This window comes from Denticeps clupeoides, chromosome 14, assembly GCF_900700375.1.
Source record: "Denticeps clupeoides chromosome 14, fDenClu1.1, whole genome shotgun sequence".
Taxonomy (NCBI): Eukaryota; Metazoa; Chordata; class Actinopteri; order Clupeiformes; family Denticipitidae; genus Denticeps; species Denticeps clupeoides.
The window spans coordinates 14136438-14156478 of NC_041720.1; the positions used below are offsets into that span (position 1 = coordinate 14136438).

The 20041-nt window shown below is 40.7% G+C and overlaps 1 protein-coding gene across 1 annotated transcript in view; it reads left to right on the plus strand.

Moving 5' to 3' along the window:
- Positions 1 to 20041, plus strand: part of LOC114763750 (kelch-like protein 29) — a 111367-nt gene that overhangs the window by 42250 nt on the left and 49076 nt on the right. Inside the window, 1 exon segment of the mRNA XM_028953505.1 lies at positions 15837 to 15975. Coding sequence (XP_028809338.1) covers positions 15837 to 15975 — 139 coding nt within the window.

The window sequence follows — 20041 nt, forward strand, 5'->3', positions numbered from 1 at the left end:
TCTGAGTGACGGTCATACCCGTAGCTTTGATTGTTTCCGCTCAGCATGGCAGTCCCTCCCTCCTTACGCTCTCACACACACACACACACACACACACACACACACTCACACTTTTTACACTATTTCTTTGGCACGTCTCATGGGCCATAGGGACTGCTACCTCATTCAGAGCTCTGGTGAAACATGCCTGGTGGATGAAAGGCCTACGTGTAGACACACATTCTCTCTCTCTCTCGCACACACACACACACACACACACACACACACTAAGCTGTTCGCAACCAGTCACATCCGTCCATACATACATAGTGATGAGCAGGGATGTCCAGATGAAGCCGGCAGGGATTATCCTGCCCTCCGCGCTGCCCACGTGGTCGTTAAGAGCACAAAGCATCTCGCGAAATTGCTACCCCTGACAAGCTGACCGTTCTCAAAAGCTCTCCTGTTGTTTGCCGAAATTGTTTTTTTTTTTTTTTCCTGTCACTTGTTTTTTTCTGTGGTGGATCTCGTCTCTCGAGAAAGCGGCGACATAAAAATGGAAGATGAGACTCCGGGTGGGCCAGAGCGGGGCGCAGTGGCGTTTCGCCTTTCATGCACCCAAAAAAACCAACCTTTCAGATGGTCTCTGGCTCCGGGTGAATATAAAGCGTTGGCCCCGGCGACGGCCCCGAGACTGAAGGAGCCAGCCCCGCGGCTGGGCTCCGTCGGGGTTTGCCGGTTCTCCCGACTCCCGCCTTCAGCCCCCAGCAGCGGCTACGGTGGTCGAATTAAAGAAGTAATCAATCGGGACAGGTGGTTAACACTGTCGACATGACACACAACCCCCTCATGTCACACGCTCCGAACACACACATCTGGAACAGCAGCACGGCTTCCTGCCACAATCTGCATTAAGATGCATGAGTGGTGTCAGCTGCACCGCAAAACGGATTTGCCATTAATGAAGCTAATGGCTGTGTGCATTAAGAGTACTTTGTCGTGGTTTTGTGTGTGTGTTTCACCAAGCTTACAATCTTCATTCTCCTTACTTCCACACATCTATCAGAGAAATTAGTTTTTATGAGTTTTAATATGTTTTTTTCCCACAGCTAGGAATGTAATTTTTCCATTTCTACATGGAAATAGTATTTAATAAATATTTAAATACTTATAGTATACTGTTCAATATATTCTCTATATATTGTATATATAATATATACATTGAGATATATTGTTGTTATGTAATACTAGCGTATGTATGGATGTAGTGCTGTAATTAGGCTCAGGGATATGATATAAGAGAACATTGCCCATGACTCATATATCACCATAAAGGTATCCAACTTCATGTTTTTTCATGGCTGCTTAACAGAATTTTTTTTTTCCCATGATGAAATAAATCTGTTGATGACAGAAGGTTGAGATGCATCTCTCCAAGGATTCCTCTCACCCAATAGGAACAGAGCTTGTGTTCGCACTGATAGCAGGGAAGTTTAACTGTATGAAGGACAATGTGGTTTTCTGGCACAAAATCTGTTTTGGAAAAGGAAAGAGAATGGCACAATAGACGGTTATGACTATTATCATGCGTATATTGGCATCTTTCTACTGCCTATCATTGGTACCAATGATCTAGTTGACAACACACTCACCGGTGAAGCCATCGCATCTTAAAATGCCATTTCCTCAGGGCAACTGTCCTCTAACCAGTGAGTTGAAGTCAAAATGTAATGTAAAGGGTTGACAGACAGTGGGCCATTTGAAAACGTCCCAGCACATCAGTATTACTGACATGTGCATTTAGTATGTCTGTGGTATGTTTGTGTATTGGGAGGATTTATTCACATACTGTGATTGGAAAATGAGCTTGTGCTGCTCCCGGTTCCTCCAGTCTTCTTTGCTTGTAAGACATGTAGCAAGAAAATTAGGATTAATCATGTAATCGTGCAAAGCCGATAAATTATAAATCATACAGTCCCTCTCGTCCCCTGGTCCAACACGGGGAGAAAAAAAACTACTCTCTATCTATAATATCAAATTATACATCTTTCACCAGAACCAAAGGGGAATGTGTTTTTTTTTTGGTGGACATGATCATCATCTGTGAAATAAGCACAGGAGACAAGTAAATTAATTAAAATGGCTTTACTTGAGGGGGATTATTTCAAGATATCCATATCAAGATTAATATGGGATGTTTGGAAGAACTTTACTTTTTTATTTGGAAACTACGGTAACTGAACAACTACAAATATCTTTAAAAAGAAGTAGAAGAAGAAGAAAAATGGAAACCCGGGCTAATTTACTCTAAACACATTAAGGAAACATCTTCCTGGTGAAATCTAAGCAGATTCCCTCACGTTTTTTTGCACTGATCCCATTTCCATTACTTTCCGACTACCATTTCTAAATGTGTGCAGGTGTGTGAAATCCCATCTTCCCTCAACTTGCTCAACTGGCCCATACTGAGGGAGAGTTGAGAAAGCCCAGATTTCTAGGTGCATTTTTTGTTATGTTACAGTAGCTAATTATTATCATATTGTTATTATATCCTTACATACTTAACCCTTCACCTATGAAAAAAAACTAATGAAAACTGGGGAAAAGCCCATACGTTTTGTTATGGGGACATTCATGGAGATGTCTGGAGCTGAGCTGGGACCCGGGAGAGTGTCAGCAGGAAGATGAAGGCTCGCCTCGTTATCTGCACTTTTAAAAAGGAGAAACCCTCAGCGAGGTCCATACATTACAGCCCTCGCAGTAATGCCGCGGCGGCCGTGGAGCTCATTAAGATTGATCATTCACCGGCCGCCTTCGCCGTACCAAAACTCACCGCTGCCCTCATTAATCACTCGCCTTTCAAGATAGCGCGCCCGCCGATGCTTGACAGGCCCCGCTTGGAGACGCCGCCGAACCACGTGCCAAAAAAAAAAGCTCTCTTTTCCTCCATTCCTTTCTCTCTCTCTCTCTCTCTCTCGCTCTCTAACAGCAATTCCATAACCTGTCATCCACTTCCCATTCACTCAGTTTAGTCCAATACACTTTCTTTACTCTACTTTATCATTCTTAAATGAATAGACAAAAATCTGCATGAACAGGCAGGTACTGTTTAAAACAAAACGCTTTGGATGTGTTCGGAATTCAGAATTTTAGAATTTGGGTACTGATAATCTATCTGTAAGTTTGGTTTGGTAATGGATGTGATCCTTAGATGATTATAACTGTGATCTGTGCCATGAACAAGTTTCATTATGAGGGTAGAACCTGAAGGTAAACAATGGATGAGAGAGGAGACTGTTTGGCAGATTGTGGGGATTTTAATATGAAAATTCGGGCAAAAATTGCTTCAGGAGAATATGTATTGAAGGACCTAATTCTTATTAAAGTAGTCACAATTTTGGGGCTGAAAGAGTCTGGTATCTGGCAACATGTGACCTATATTGAGGGACACAGTTTAAATCATCCAGAATAAGGAAGTAGGGTGGACTAGAGACCTGTTATTTGTCACTAATGGCACCTCCCTCAGAAATAATGACACCCTAATGAAAAGGGCATTTAGTTTCTCTTCGTCAAGATACACCCTTTATCAATTTATTGGACGCACTTGACCTGACATTAGCAAACAATACGACTAATGATATGCATAAATATATAATTTTGTAATCCATTGTTCCAGTTATTTTAGTTCATTACAGAGGTTTGGTTTCATCAGGTTCCTCACTTTTATCAAAACGAACTTTTACCCCCCCCGATCTATATCCCTTTGTTCTAAATCTCTCCATTTTCTCCTTTACCTATTTTTCTCTCAGCCCTTCTCTTTATCTCTGTCCATACCGCTCTCTCTTCATATCTTACTGTCTTTTCCTTACTCTCTTTATCTCCTCTTCGTCTCCCACCTCCACTCCACTTCTTCTCTCCTTACCACCATCTTTTTTTATCTCATTCCTCTTTATCCATGTCTTATTGTGCAAGTTTCCATTGCTCTCGCTCTCTCTCAGTCTCACCCCTATCTCTGGTTCCTTCCCTTCTCCTTGTTCCTCTCTCAGAAGACTCCCATGTAAGTCTTGGCCCTTTAATGACCTGTTTTCAGTGGGGAACCGGCCCGATTAGGATGAGTGACGGGGGAAATTTGAAGGAAAAAGGGGATTAGTCTCCAGAAACAGAGTCTTAAGTCCACATCGCTCACTCCTCCCAGTGACATCTGCACCCGGCGCAACATGGCAGCTGCTCGCCTCACACGCTCCCCGATGCCAAGATAAAGGAATTACAAAAAAAAGAAAAGAAAAACAAAGCAGAGGAGGTTTGTTGGTGGAAAATTCATTCTGCTCTCGTTTTTTTTGTGTTTAGTAACATGGTCTTTGAGATTCCTCTGCCCTGCATAGTTCCTTGAGGTGTAGTGTGACGACCCTCTAGCCACGTCATCGTGCACCATGTCTTCTAAACGCGTGTCCTAGTTTGACCTTGTACCCCCTGTATTGAAACTGCCCATGTAGATTCCAACTCTTACTCTCAAGTAATTTCTTATTATTCGCTATGAATGGTTGAGTCCATCATAAATTCTAATTCTCAAATAGCACCTCAACACCACACTGTAGGCTACTGCTAGGGCACTGACCTTCAAAATCGCAGATCTGGCACAATATCTCCAGGGTTGAGAGGTGTGTAGGGTCGATAAATATAATTCCTTCTTATTGCACTGTATTAAAGTAGCAATGTCACATGACCTTCTGCTGCCTGCATGACGTTGCCGGATCACAGATGGAGACCGTTCCGATATTCTCAATGAGTGATCATTACAACATTAGAATTCATCAGCATAGACAGCTCCTCTGGATTACTTAGAAGATCATTTTTTTTATTGCAGTAAATACATGGAAGAAATACATAGAATGGGTATCCAAGAACTGTTTTTATTGTCACTGCAAGCATAAATAAATATGAACAGTCGACTGTGCCATAAGCACAATGATGGTGTTATCGTGACTGTTGTAGAGCTCCGTCTTGTGCATTATTAATTATTTAGTTTTTTTTTTTTACAATAAGCCAATCCCTTGTCTTAAGCACACTTCAGTTCAGCTGGCAGCGTCCCGTAGTGAGAATCATGTCACGGTTATTCTGTGTATCTTCATTATTGATAAAACTCAGCGCGGCCCAGGAGAGCCGTTCCCAACACCGCATCCGACGCTCGGCACCCGCCATTCACTCCAAACACAAAAGACAAATGGGACAAGCGTAAACGCGGTCCACTAACACACCGCCACGCACACACTGGCGCTGGCTCAGATTTGCATACCCACCTGAGGGACTGTCTTTCCGACACCCAATCAAATGTGGGTCCTCGAGGACCGCCCAGGATCACAGGCAAGCAGGAAGGAGGCGCACCCTTCCTCCCTCTCTTTCTCTCTCCTGGCGGGGGAGCCGGAGTCAGATTTGGAACGCAGGCAGCTATTCATTACGATGCTGCTGCTATTAACCGCTTTCCTCTCTCAAACACTATCATTTACTCTGATTTAAATAAAAAAAAAAATAATAATAAATAAATAGTGCCAGCAGTGCTCCAGATACACTCACTCGCAAATTGATTTGCCTGTAAAGCAGACTGGAAGGGTGTCAAGTTAAACTGGAAAGGACTTGAATTGCCAACGTGCCACTTCACAGGCTATATGTGCACACTGGGTGTAATTGGTGAGAGTCAGATGTCGAAGTGTTATATTGTGCATTAGCCATGAAATAGGCACTATGCATTATCTATGAGTCCGACAGTAGTCAAATATATCAGTGCTCCAGATACGCCTTGGGGTCAATTTCCTGCCGAAAATAATGAGAACCGCCATGTTGGGGGAAAAGAAATGATTATCTTTACCTGCTACTTAGGTGTGGTGGTGCGTAAAATCATACCAATACTGTGGTCGCCAAATGCCAATTCCAACATTGGGTATTAATAGCTACTTGTTTTTTACATTTGAATCGATGAAGACACGGGTCCAGTTGTCACATCATTTACATTTCAACGCATAACTTGCTCTTTAATTATCATTATTCTTAGACCAGCTAAGAGTTTTCACAATACATGGCACCGCATATGTGTATGGAAAATCCATTCTTCATAGATACGTAGTGTTCACAGTGCATCACTGGCATGCGCTGTGAGTACTTTGCGTATTCACTGTGACTTTGTGAGCATGTCATCATTTTTACATGCAGGCGTTCTGGAGACTGCCTCCCTTGGTCTCGGCTGAGGACGCGTTGCGTGGAAGAGGCGTTGTTACTATCATTTACCCATTCACGCTACGCTCATCTTTTAATAAGGCATTTAGTACGAAGAGAACCGGGTTAAATGGGGTTAAATGTCTTGTAGGGTATAGTTTTACGTAGTGTCGGGATTTTCCAAACGCTTTAGGGACATTGTGGATGAAATGGTCGATAGGCGACTAGTGCAACTCGCACTGCTACAAAAAAATGAACTCTATGTAGCTTGGAATGACTGTTTTTCATTGTGTTGTACATTCACGAATTGTTCCCCTGAATTACAGGGTTACAAAAAGTTGACCATTTTCCACAGAACTGCTATAATTACAGTTCGTTCTAGTTGGTATAAATTGTCCCCTTTACCCCGTGTCATTTTAGATGATTGTTCCCTTTTTTGAAAATGAGGGTGCCGGTGGACGTTATTTATTTATATTATCGGTTTCTGGTCTGACGGAACGTCTTCTGTGCACACAGACAGCGCTCCACAGTGGAAATACCAGCACTTTTGAGACGGTGCAGCGGATTGCGCTGAATTGCCGGGTGATTTATCATAGCCACGCTGCGCTGTTATTTAAGGACTGCTGTAAACAGCTTTCTTTGTCACGTTCCCCTGCAGAAATTGTGGATGTCAGCAGTGTCTGTTTGTAGAAAGGGGGGAAACAAAAAAAAAAACTAAACTGAACCAGTGATACTTTCTCCAAACATAGTGCAAGATGCTATTCTTTTAGAAAGCATTTAATAATGTTTTTTTTTTTAATAAATCAAATTAATCAGAAGCTTTATAGGGTTGTATAAAGGTTTTCAAAATATTGGGAGATTTCAAACAATGTACAGTACAGGCCATAAGTTTGGACACACCTTCTCATTCAATGTGTTTTCTTTATTTTCATGGTAGATTCTCACTGAAGGCATCAAAACTATGAATGAACACATGTGGAGTTATGTACTTAACAAAAAAAAACTGAAAACATGTTTTAGATTCTAGTTTCTTTGCTCTGATTACTGCTTTTGCACACTCTCATTCTCCTGTACTGTATATTTAGAAGAAGGAATTAATTCAGTCTTTTTTTTTTTGCTTACTTTGACATGAAAAATGGGGAGGGAAGTGCTATTTTTTTTTTAAGAATCTGAAAGGCTATTTTTTCACACCTTATGTCACAAAATTTGACAAATTCAGCAGATTCTCGATCACACTTTCATATTTGGTTGGTGCTTTCTTTTTTATTTTTTAAATAAACTCCCCAGTGTAGCATAAACGGTACAACCTTGCTGCGGTTATAGCAGCCACTTAATGCCAAAGTATTTCATGCAGAGTGATTTTGACTCAAATGTACAAACGTGCAATTTCAGTAGCAATTTCAGTATAACAAACTTTGTGTAGTGGTTCATTTATACCCTGTGTGCATTGTTACACTGTTAATACTATTTATGCCTGGCTGTTATTGATGTATAGTGTTACTGAATGTTCTTGCACTATCACTGTCATTGTTGTAAAATCCTTCATATGCACGTTTTGAATGTAGATTGTATTTTAAAGAGAGACGTTTACTTCACTATTCATGACTGTTAACCCTTCATACTCTTGGGTTCCAAAAGACCCCAAATGGACTTTTGCATTGATATTATGAGCATCTTCCATTGAACTTATTTTATGACAAGTAGAAGGGGATGCGGTTAGTCGGGAGCAGCACAGGTTGTTTTAACTTAAAGTGAAAAATACATAATCCTCCTGTGGTCTGAACTGGATTATTCTATTTTTTTTTTTTTTTTCGCCATAGATCATGCTACAGCTGCAGATAAACAAGGCCTGGCAATGGTGACTGTAGTTCCAGCACTTTGGCTGGTGTAGTTTGGTTGAAAGAAAGGCCTGTCAATTATCTTGATTATCCTGAATTCTGGACTCAGATGCGATTCTGTTTTCCAAGCCAGGTGCCATTTAGTCCCATTATGTTTGAAAGGAGAGACACAACCTGGTACCTTGATGGATAAATAACTCTTCAGGCCAGAGCAAAAATACACACTACATACATACAGGGTTGTGTGTTTCTTAAAAACAACAACAACATAAAGTAATTAACCAAAATGTTCACAATCATGTGTATAGATAACAGTTTGATGTTACGGCAATGATGTGTATGCCAGCAGAGGACCATACTTTACAGAATATGAGACTTTGGCTCAGTGGTGCTCAGTGACTGTATTCTAACATCATGTTAGAGGGACTTTACACGATGGAAGTGGATGATAATACTGTCCCCTATCTGTGTATAAGTTGTACCAATTATAGAGACAGAGTTATGTCAATTCATGGTTTCTGTTGAGGGTAATTCAGCTGTATGTTCTTAAATAGTACTTTATAAATGGATGTGTCTGATGTGTTGCATTCATCTGCAGTTGACATCATGATTGCAACACTGACAGCCGGAATAGATTAGCAGATCTTTAATACAGTGGAACTGCCGTTGTCCAGTGGCAGTGCAGCCTCTTATTAATGGTTTGTGATGTTGACAAGCTAAGTATGGACAGATGGTGAAACATGCAATTTTGTTGCATAGAGCTTTGCTTTAAATACATTTTTTTTCTTTTTGTGCTGAAAATGAAAGTGAATTGAACATTGCAGCACAGCACACGGGTGACAAAATGAAATGTGTCCTCCGCATTTAACCATCACCATTGGTGAGCCATGACATGCCCCCTGGAGCAGTATGGCGCCTTGTCGGCTCAGGATTCACACCGGCAACCTTCCGCTTGGCCACCACTGCCCCGCTTGATGAAGTGTCGCTTGTTGTTTAAGTAGTGTCTTTAACATATATTTTAAACATGATGGTTTCCTGTGTACTGGCTGTTCAGTTTGCCAAGGGACCATAGACAGTACAGGCCAAAAGTTTGGACACACCTTCTCATTCAATGCATTTTTTTTATTTTCATGACCAAGTACATAACTCCACATGTGTTCATTCATAGTTTTGATGCCTTCAGTGAGAATCTACCAACGTAAATGGTCATGAAAATAAAGAAAACACACTGAATGAGAAGGTGTGTCCAAACTTTTGGCCTGTACTGTAAATATATATACAAAGGGTTAACATGTAGCTACATGCAGCATGATTGCATTTGGTCCTATATCCTTATTTGAGTTTGGCTATTGTTGTAGTCTGTCCATGGGTCAGGTGGATAATTGTGGTCGCGTTCAGGTGCACCACAAATTCGCAAGTTCGAATTCCACTCAACACCAGTGAGCCCCTGAGCAAGCCACTTAACCCTGAGGTGCGCCGTGGTTCCACTTAATGAATGCTAATGTAAAGTTTGGCTCTAGTGTTTACACCTGTACTTCCCCCCTGTTAAGTTCAGTCTGTTCGACTGGTTTCGGTTTTCTTTTTTACCCCTTTTATGTTTGACCTTTGACACGGAAAATGGAATTCATCCTAGCCAGAGACCATCCCTACATACAGATGGAGTAAGACAGTGAAGGAGTTTGAGGGTGTGAAGGCTGATTCAGATGTCTCTCCTACGCTTGTCTCTATCATATCATACATGCACTGTTTCAGTCGAGACGTTTAATACCAACCTTGCTCCGACACCTGTTTTGGACTATTTAACACCAGCCATGCTCTGGCGCTGACTGCACGTCTTCCATCCTCTTTCTTCCCGGAGTTTTAAGTCTAAGTTTGGTGGGAGTAAGAGGCAAGGTTCTGGCATTGAGACATACTGAATGTGATTTTGGGCTAAATGAGAAATAAATGTTGCTGTTGTTGTCATAGACTCGGTTTGCAAAGCCCTGGCGTGTTCGTGACCCATAGCAAGTCATTATTGATTGTTTTCCACCTACATTCTTTTTTGGTTTGCTTGTTTTGTTTATATTAAAAACCCGGATTGTCCTTGCGCCTGTGACCTCCAGCTCTGATTCGTGACATGTATAATGCATCAGCCTGGTAAAAAAATACTTTCTTTTTGCTTCTGAAACATTGTTTACATTTGCTCAAAGCCATTGATGGGCGTCATGGAAATTGGATTAAATCATTACGCAGATTTAGGTGAAGAGTGTAATTAAGACGTGAAATTTGTTGGATGAATGTGCCATTTGTATGTGGCAGTTATTAAAAAAGTACAATGCACCTTATTAGATTTGATTAGTTTGTTGCCGGTGCAGCCGGTACGTATCAGGATATGTTAAATATTAGGGTGCGAGTGGACTTAACATCAGTGGTTCTCAAACTTTTTTTCCATCTCACCATCATTCCGTACTATAGAAAAGAGGCATTGTTGTGAATCATGCGGGCTGTTGCCTGTGTTAATGAGAGCGGGCGGGTGAGATGGCAGGTATGGAGCCCAGAGGGCATGGGCAGCAACAGACTGTGGCCGTCACACTTCCAAATGACATCCTCCACTGACGCCGTCCCCTCAGCCCTGTCAGCGTCAGGGTGCCTACTGGCATTCTCCGCTTGCTTTGAGCTCCTGGACAACCATTGCATCACTTTGTGTGTGTGTGTGTGTGTGTGTGTTTGTGTGTATTAGGCTTAGACCCTCACAGTAAACCATAGATTGGTGCTGTCTGCTGGCAAGGAGAACAATAGGCCTTAGAGGCATCGCCTGTTAAGTGGGGCCGGGCCTTCTCCTGTCCGCATCAGTGCTGAGTGAGTCGCGAAAGGAACTCATACCAGGAGTATGGAAATGAGACTAATAGCATTTCACACAGTGGAGGTAGGAGACATTCCTGATCTCAATTGCTTCTGAGAGCTCCATTGATTAAATGATAAATACCTTTTACAGGATCATTTAGAGTAAATTGTTTTAATTGCACAATGTTGGTACATTTTTGGGTAGTTTTTTTTCACTTTGAAGTTGTCAGATGTAGCTAGTGAAGAGTGGTGTTGGGGTGATATTTCTGTTTCTAGGCAGCTTTTGTTGGGCTTATGAGGAGCGCAAGGGACAGCTTATCAGTACAAATGTATGCATGTTGCTTATCAATTACGACAGCTGAATAGCCTTTAAATGTCCTTCATGTTGCTTTCTGTCAAAGACATTTAAGTGTTTTTTTTGGCAGATACTTCTTTAAAACTTCTTGTGTCTCTCGGAGAAAGGCTGCAGGCTCTTGTTGTTTTTTGATGGCCACGCTGTGACAGTCGAGGCTCAGGTGGCTTTATTGTCTTGTTGGCTTCACTCACTTCTCAGACTGGCATCTCCTGCAGTTGGTTCGACATGGCGTATCATGCATGAGCACCTAGGTTTTTTTTTAAGGCAGAGTCAGTAAATTATGCATCGGAAAATTTGGTCTGCAGGATACCAAAAATTTCTGCATTTCTATTAATTTGGTGTCTTTTGTGTGAATTTCTCACATTCTTTGTACATGTTGAATAGCCTCAAGACAGCTAATTCTCCAAAGGCCAAATTAATTGATTTATAGAGTTGTTACTTGATGACAAGACTCTTTTTGAGGGGTGGGTCGCCATTTTGTATGGTGCAAAATCTTAATATCCCCTATTCTTCAGCATCTAAAACAATTTTTCAAAATTATTACAGTTCTGTCAATTTATGGATAGTAAAATTCGATTATTAGATTCACTACATACATTTTTGCATTCAGTTATATTATAATATTTATCTTTTTAATAGTCATGTCTATGACACTTTCAAAATCTTTGTTTAGTCATTATTATGTTTAAATAAAGACACTTTTCCCATTTGTATGCAACTGCAAATATTTAATTTATTCAAGCATAAGGCATGTATGCAATTAAAAAGGGTAATTTTTGGTACATTTAAATAAATGTACATATGTATGTAGCTTTTTTCATTGTTTCCATCAATTTTATTTGCTTCCTGCAAATTCAAATTTCAAAATGTTTGTAATTATTTTTTATTAGCATTTATTTAGGTTTTTTTGGTAAAGGTTTTCCATGTTTTTAGCATCAAAATACAATTTAATTTGTTCCCGTAGACTGATTTAGGTAAGTTTCTGGTTCAGTAGATTTATTTAGATACATACTGTGCATTGTCCATCATAGAATACATAATAACCATCATGTCTTCATACAGAGTGACTGAATGTCTGTTAGCTAAAATTTTTAACACCATCTAGAAATTTTGTCAATTTGTCACAATTATTAATTGGGCATCTGAAGCATGCCCTTGTGTTTGTAGCCGTAGGTATGATAAATTGCATTTTCTGGTACAATGTTTTTTTGCTAATATTGGTGCAAAGTATAATTTTACTTTACATTAAGCTGACAATACATGATAATAGTAAGTCTGCTGAATGCACATGAAATAAATAAGTCAAACCTGTGTGAGGTCAAAATATGTCATATGATCTCGGGCAGCACCGTTACGTCCCTCACAGCATGCCCTCTTTTGCAAATGCTTGTCTATTCCTCCTCCACCTCCTTCTCACACTCACATTAAGGGCTGAGACGGTGCCCCGGCTTGTCCACTGGGCATGCATATCCCACCTTCTCTGGCTGGAGAAAAAAAATAAAATGCAAACGCCATGTGCTGTTTCATGCTCCCTGATAATGATGGGTTGTTCCAGAGTGAGTCTTGACCCGCAGCAATGGAGCATAATTAGCTTTTCCATCAGCTATTCTGCCGTGTCCATCGACCTTGCAGGGGAGGCCATTGTTTGTAGATCACTATAGTTCCTCTCTCTCTCGTTTTTTTTCCCCCTCTCTTCACTGCTATCCAAACTCCAAACTAGTGCTTTGGGGGCGCTGTCTGTGCTACAAGATTGAAGTTGAGAGCCATGTCGGTCGTGGGGGGGACTCACAATGACCTGCCAGGTTCTGGCTAATCACGGCCCCAACAGTCTAATAGATATAAGTAGAAAAGCGAGGCCCTCTTTGTATTGGAAGACTGGGCTTCTGCCGCGCTTTCAGAACAAATTGCAGTTGTATTTCTCTGTGCCAGGTGACCACTTTAACTCAGGACGCTGTTGTTGCTCATTTATTGTTATTGATAAGGTCACCAAAGAATGTTGTATGGGTGAGGCTGAAATGCTTCAGAAAATATTTCCTGTGTAGGTGATGCTGTGCACACGGATGCCATTTTAAAAAAAAAAATTTACAGGCTGCTGTGTTAAACGCCCCGTTGAGGCTGAACCTGACAAAGATTCTTGGCGTGAAGTGGCTGAGCAGCTTGCGGTACAGTTCGAGTATGGGGCTGCATATTGATAGGAAGTGGCTCTATAATAACATGAACATGAACACTCATGGTTATATATCTTTTATTTTCTGCATGTCAGATTTAGGCTTAGACTATAGACTATATTGTATATTGTAAACTGTTGTTGTTTATACTGTTGTGTTGAGACGGCATCAACCAGAATTAAAGTTCTTGTATGTATTCGCTCACATACTTAGCCAATAAACACGATTCTAATTCTGAAGTAATACCTTACCATCTCAAATTCTGGAAGGAGTGTTAGATTGCAAAAGAGAGACTGTGCTGTTAAGCAAAAGATGGATCAATGAATGAAATCTATTACTCAATCGGTGTTGTTTCAAACATTGTGGATTTTGTTAGTTGATGAAATCTGTCTCAGCTAATAAAGTCTATAATAACAAGTTTCTACATAACAGGGCAGCAAAATAAACACTGACATCAGCAAGCAGTGTCGGGCAAGGGCTTTGTTGAGATGTTGCGTGTGTTCCTTTGTTTGCAGACTGTTGAAAAGGGATTCGCTCTTTCTGGCCACTGTTGGTCTTTGAATTTCTGGAATCGATCTGGATGTTCCATGTGAATTATATTTCATTTTTTACCTTTACGTTTTTATAGTTTGCTTGCAATTGTGGATATAGAGAATTTTGACATGATAAGCTTTTAGTATTAAACATGGAACAAGTTAGTAAGATTATGCTGACATCGGACTCTTGTATTCATTGAGATGTCATAAGAATATTTCTTCATGACTATAAAAAGAAAAAAACAATTCGGGAATTCGACAAAATATGTCGGCATATGTTGCTCACTGTTAAATAGACATTCCAACTGATTAGGATTTTTGTGGAAATTAACTGTTTTTGCAGTTTTGAAAATGAAATGCTTTCAGAAATGAAAGACTTGTTATTTTATACACTCACGTATTTTAAGCTTAAAATATCAGCATTTGCAAATGCAATGAAGAAACCTGCACAAAAGCACTTTATGTTGTACAAAGCGAGTGCTTATTACATTAGAGCGGATTTGTAATCTGGGGTGCTCAGCAACTACTGCAGTAAAATAAGCAGAGGACCCAAGATGGCGCCTGCCTGACAGCTTTTCTGTGTTACTGGGGATGTGGTGTTACTCAGTCAGCAGCATCTGACCTTGACTAGTTCCCTATTAAAGTTCGATGTGCATCTCCCGCTGTCTGCTGTGCTCTGTGTCACCTTATGGAGCCTAATTAAGCCGTGATGCTGAGGGGCCCTTCACCCACCCCTGTGTTGGGCTCATCTTGGTCGCTTCTGAATTATTGCGTAGATTGGTTGGCCGCTTGTACTCGCCTGACATATCTGATGTGGAAAGGATTTGAAGGAAGGAAATATAGGCTAGCCAACAACGTTCGTAAACACAACAGATGACTTGGAATTAAGAGGGTATTTAGATGTATTTATTTTTTATATTATAAATGTTTATAATTTTAGGAACATTGAAATACAATTAGATTCAATTTATTATTTTGGAGTCATTGTTTATAGTTTCCATAGCTATAATGCAGTCGTCAGATGTGTGTATATATATATTTCGAAGTCAGTTGTGTGTCAGATGTGTGTTTCTTATTTTAGAGTAGTTTTTCGAAGTCAGTCCTAGTCAGGACTGACTTCGAAAAACTACTCTAAAATAAGAAAAAAAAAATTAAAAAAAAAAAATATATATATATATATATATATATATATATTTTTTTTTTTTTTTTCTTATTTTAGAGTAGTTTTTCGAAGTCAGTGGGCTAGTCAGTTGTTCATTTTTATGGTCATATAATATTGACATGAGTTTATAATATCCACAAGTCCAAACAGCAGAAAATGGGGTTTTGTTTTATGTATATTTTTAAAAATGTAATTGCTTAGCCAATCAAATTTATATTTTGAAAATTCTGAGCAAAGCAATATCCAAAATCAATATTTTTGGCCAGTTTGCTTTTACAATTTAACATTTAAAATTTTTGTAGCAACAATGAAAACTTTTACATTTAAAATTATATGTGCATATCAATAAAATTGAAGTATAATTTCTGTTATAATTATTCTGTTGTTCTTTCCTTGGACCAGTATACTAATGGTTGTACACCTTATAGTCACTGTCTTCACTAACCATTAATTAAACCATTTATCACCATATTAATTCAGGTTTGAATTTTGAACTCCTCCTCATTTTTTAGGACTGTGTCATTTAATTCATATAATTTGTTTTCTAACCATGCAGTATTTTATTGTTCTGTTCTTATTCGCTGCCATTGAATGCATTTAATTGTCCCAACCATTTCCAGTTCTATTGTTCTGCTATCTCTCTTCTTTTCCTCTTCTTGCTTTTTTTTACATGTTTGTGCTGTTGCAATGATCAATTTATTGGTGAGAAATGAAAGCACAGTACTAAAGCGGAATTTTGGCATTGTCTGTTTCTTCTTTGTTCTACAGAGATGTTGAAGGAGTTGAACCAGCAGCGCAGAGCGAAAGAGTTTACAGACCTGAAAATAATAGTTGAAGGCAAAGAGTTTGAAGTCCACCAAAATATTCTAGCTTCCTGCAGCTTGTATTTCAAGGACCTGGTGAAAAGGTTTGCCTTCCGTTTCTCCCCCACCAGCTGTTGATACGATCTGCTCTTTTTGTAGGGTGCATTTATGTTGCTTTCTTCCTCCCCTCTCCCACACCCCACTCCTCTTTCTCTTGCAGGTTCTCTTGTGAAGATTTTTTATTGTGTTTGGTTATTTTTTTACTTTCACGTTTTTTTTTGTTTTTTTTGTGGTGCGTGTTTGTGTGTGGTTTCTGTCACAGGGCCAGTAGCCATCCCTTCTCCTGCTGTAATGAATGTATTTCGAATCTTAAAAAAACATAAATAGATTTAATAAATTCAACCCTTTGCATTTACATGTTTTTTTTTCCCTCTATCTTCATTTAGAGCCCATTAACAACAAATTGCGTTTTAACGAACAGAGAATAATGTTCCATGACTGAGGGGGGGGTTCTCAAAACAAATAATAATACAGTGTAATGGGCGGGGGGCTCTGTCATAAGACAACCATGTCTTTTAGACCATTTTTGGACCTTCTTTTCTGTCATTGCAATAAATGGCAGCGACAAACATACTGATTGAAATGCTGATTGTGATGTTAGCACAGTGCTGGATGGTGAGACCGACGTGTTTTTCCAGGCCTCTGCTGAATCACTACCTTCACAGGTCAAACCATTTTTTATACGCTGCTACTGTGGTGGTGCATCCTGTCACCGATTAGGTCTTATCCAGGGTTTTTTTTTTTTTTTTGCATCCTACAATGTCTTTTCTGCTGTGTCTGTGTCTTGGTCTGCATGCATCCGTGCATGCTTGTTTCTCACATTGAGGCAGCCACCATTTTTTAATGTCGTCCTCCTCTCTGCTTCGGACAGCTCTGCGCGTTTGTCTGTTGTCCCTCCCCGACTGCACCTTCTCCCTCCATCTCCTCTTCCTCCGCTGCCACTGCGTGACGGAAGAGAATAGACGTGCGTAGGTGGCTCTGGGAAGCTGCCAGTTAGCCCCACAGCCCCTTTGTGAGCAGCGAGCTCATCAGAAAATGGCTTATCTAGCGTCTAGACCGCGGCTGACGAGGCAGCTCTGCTTCATCCAGAGGCGAAGCAATACCTTTGTTTTCTGGCCCACAGTACAAGTTCAGAAAAAAGAAAATCCTATCAGGTCCTCTTAGCCCCAACTCGCCCAGTCTGTCTGTGTCTTTTGTCATTCCCACGGTGACCTTGTGTCTTTCTGTGAGCACCTTGGAACGATTTTTAGACTAATGATCAGGTAGAGGGACTCATGTACTGTAATCCATTTAGTGCTACACACACACGCACACACACACACACACACACACTCACACAGATACAGCGTACGCTGCCCTTTACCCAAATCAGCAGCCTTAGCGAAGGTTACACATCAGGATTCTGATTCGGTCTGTATCACTCCCCTCGACTTAACAATGGCACCAAAAATCTCCGCTCCTTCAGTCACGCCGTTCATTAATATCCAAATTTTCCACTTGACATGAATTAATTATGGGCCTTAAATGTGGGCCTTTTCTCTTTTTTAAAGAAAAAGGGGTCCTAATTTTCTTTTTTTTTATTCCGGAGATGACAGGGGAACTGGTTCGGTCGCATATTTGTGAGACTGCATTTTAATTCTGCATTTATAGTCAAATGGGATGCAGTGACTGTGCTCATTGGCTGTGGGGTTAACCTCTTCATAAGGACACACACACAGTCACCAGTCTTCCCTCTCTCTCTCTCTCATTCTCCTGCATCTCCATCTTAATTATACTGATGCCACACATCTGCCCTACACAGATGAACACTTTATCAGGGTGAATAAAAGAGAACGGGCGAGGGAGAGACACAGGCCCCCACACCCTTTACTGAAAGTGTGCGTTCGGACTCTTTGACAGCTCCCCATAAACAGTCCCCCCCTGTGCGTGGGTGTGTGTGTAGTGCAGAGCCATAACTCTTATGCTGTAATCCAGATGTAATCCATCTGACTGACCACTGGCTCTGCAGAGCAATAGAGATATAGGATCTGATCCCAGTCCGGCGGCGGAGACAGAGTGAAGGTTGGCTGCCCTCACCAGCACCCTGCTTTTCTCTCTGGTTCCACTGTAATTTACCACAGTGAAAACGTTAACATTTTAAACATTTTATTTATATAAAACCTGAATACGTTTTGCATAGTTTGGTTTTTGCACCTTCAGAGTCTGTATCCCATGATAATGATTGGACGGGTGTCTTCAAGGTTGGTCATGCCCACATCTGCAGGAGACACTTATCACTAGCCACGTTATCGTAACAGATTAGGGTGACCCGTTCAAAACATGTCTTAGAATATGTCACATTTCACCTGTAAATGCACAAAAAAAATGTTTTTCCATTTCAGTGTGTGTGTGTGTTTGTATGTGTATGTGTATAGATATAGATGGATAGATATTACTTCCTGAAATGCCACCTCATGCGAGTGTAAAAACTTTTTTGCAATATTTGTGAGTTTTTGTTGAAAAAGTCCCCATCAGGCTCATTTTCTTTTTGGAGATTTCAATTTGTGCAGTTTGATACTTAATAGAAACACAACTGCTGATTGAGTTTTAAAATGATGCAAATCACGGTCAGCATTTCAGACACAACTCAACACCCGTCAGAAGCTTTTCTCTTTCCGTAGGGTTATGCACTTTAAAATAAACGATTCATGTATAATGAACCATTAATGTCATATAAGAAACCTCAAAATGCAAGAACGTTTTTTTAGGACCTTCTTCGGAACTAATGAATTAATTCATTCATTTTTTAAAATAAAACGCTCTCTGCTAAAATTGAACTGTTACGCTATTTCAGTCGGTCTCCACTGATTATGGGGTTTTTCGGCCCTCCTCACCCCTCCTCACCCCTCCCTGCCTTCTTGGCTGCAGAGACAGACAGGCTGTGAGGCAAAAGGGAATAAAAGTTCCAACCGCCTCTCCCCCCCTACAGCGCGGTGCTCAGTACAGGTCTAATCACCTTCACCCCTTCCCTTCCCTCCTCGTGTGCCCTTTAGCACCACTAACACAGACGTGGTATTCAGAGAAGGTGAGCAGGGATAACTGTGTGCATTAATTCGTCGGACGTCACCCTGTGGCAGCAACTCGTTGGTTTCCGTTCTTGGAAAAGCTTGCTGGAACATTTATTCTGAGGGTTTTAAATAAAGCAAACGTGGCCCTGAATGCTGTTCGCATCGCATAATCCTTCATTTGTTTTGGGTTCTTTTTTTCAGTACCACTTGCTACCATTGCCTGCCAAACCACATATTTAATCTTCTTACTCCCCACATGCAATTCTTTGCCTGTTGTTATATTGTTGTTGTAATATAGTGCATTTGCCCTTGAAACACTTACAACCCACCCACTTTAAACTCACAAATAAGGAACTTGTGGCAAATAGCCAGGCTCAGGGACCCCGCAGATACAGTACAAAAGACTTGAGCCGCTTTTATCTTTTTCTACGGAAATATAAATAATTCCTCAACACCTGTGAGAATACGCTTATAAGCCGTACATGCACAGAGGACCGGTCATAGTATATGAAGTTACGAATGTTGCAAACGTAGGCAAAAAGTTCATACGGGCAATAACACAAGATTTCCGAATCTGATGGTGTCCACCACAGGGCCTCCACCATGTTTTACAGAGGGATGTACAAACCTCCCCTGAACTCATCTGTACATCCTGTCGACGATTTCAACCCAAAATCCGCCTTCAGTGCAGTTTCCTGTGTAATTTGCCAGATGTCAGCCTTTCCTGGCTTTCTTGAGGAGCTTTGCACAGAACTGTACACCTGAACATAGAGCATAGCTGGACGCTGACCCCATACTCGCCCCCTTTACCAACATGCAGACATTAACCAAACCACTCAGGTTAGAGCATGTTCATTGTCATGTTTTATTAATCCACCGACTGTTTGTCTCCAGCACAGGATGCACACCCCGGAAAAGCCAGAGCATCACCATTACGTAATAGCACCCGGCGGCAAAGTTGCAATTTAAAAAAAGAAAAAAAGCCCAATTAAAATGCTGATCATTATTTGAACCCATCAGTAGTTGGTGTGTGTCGAATTTTTGTCTTTTGTCTGGAGAATGC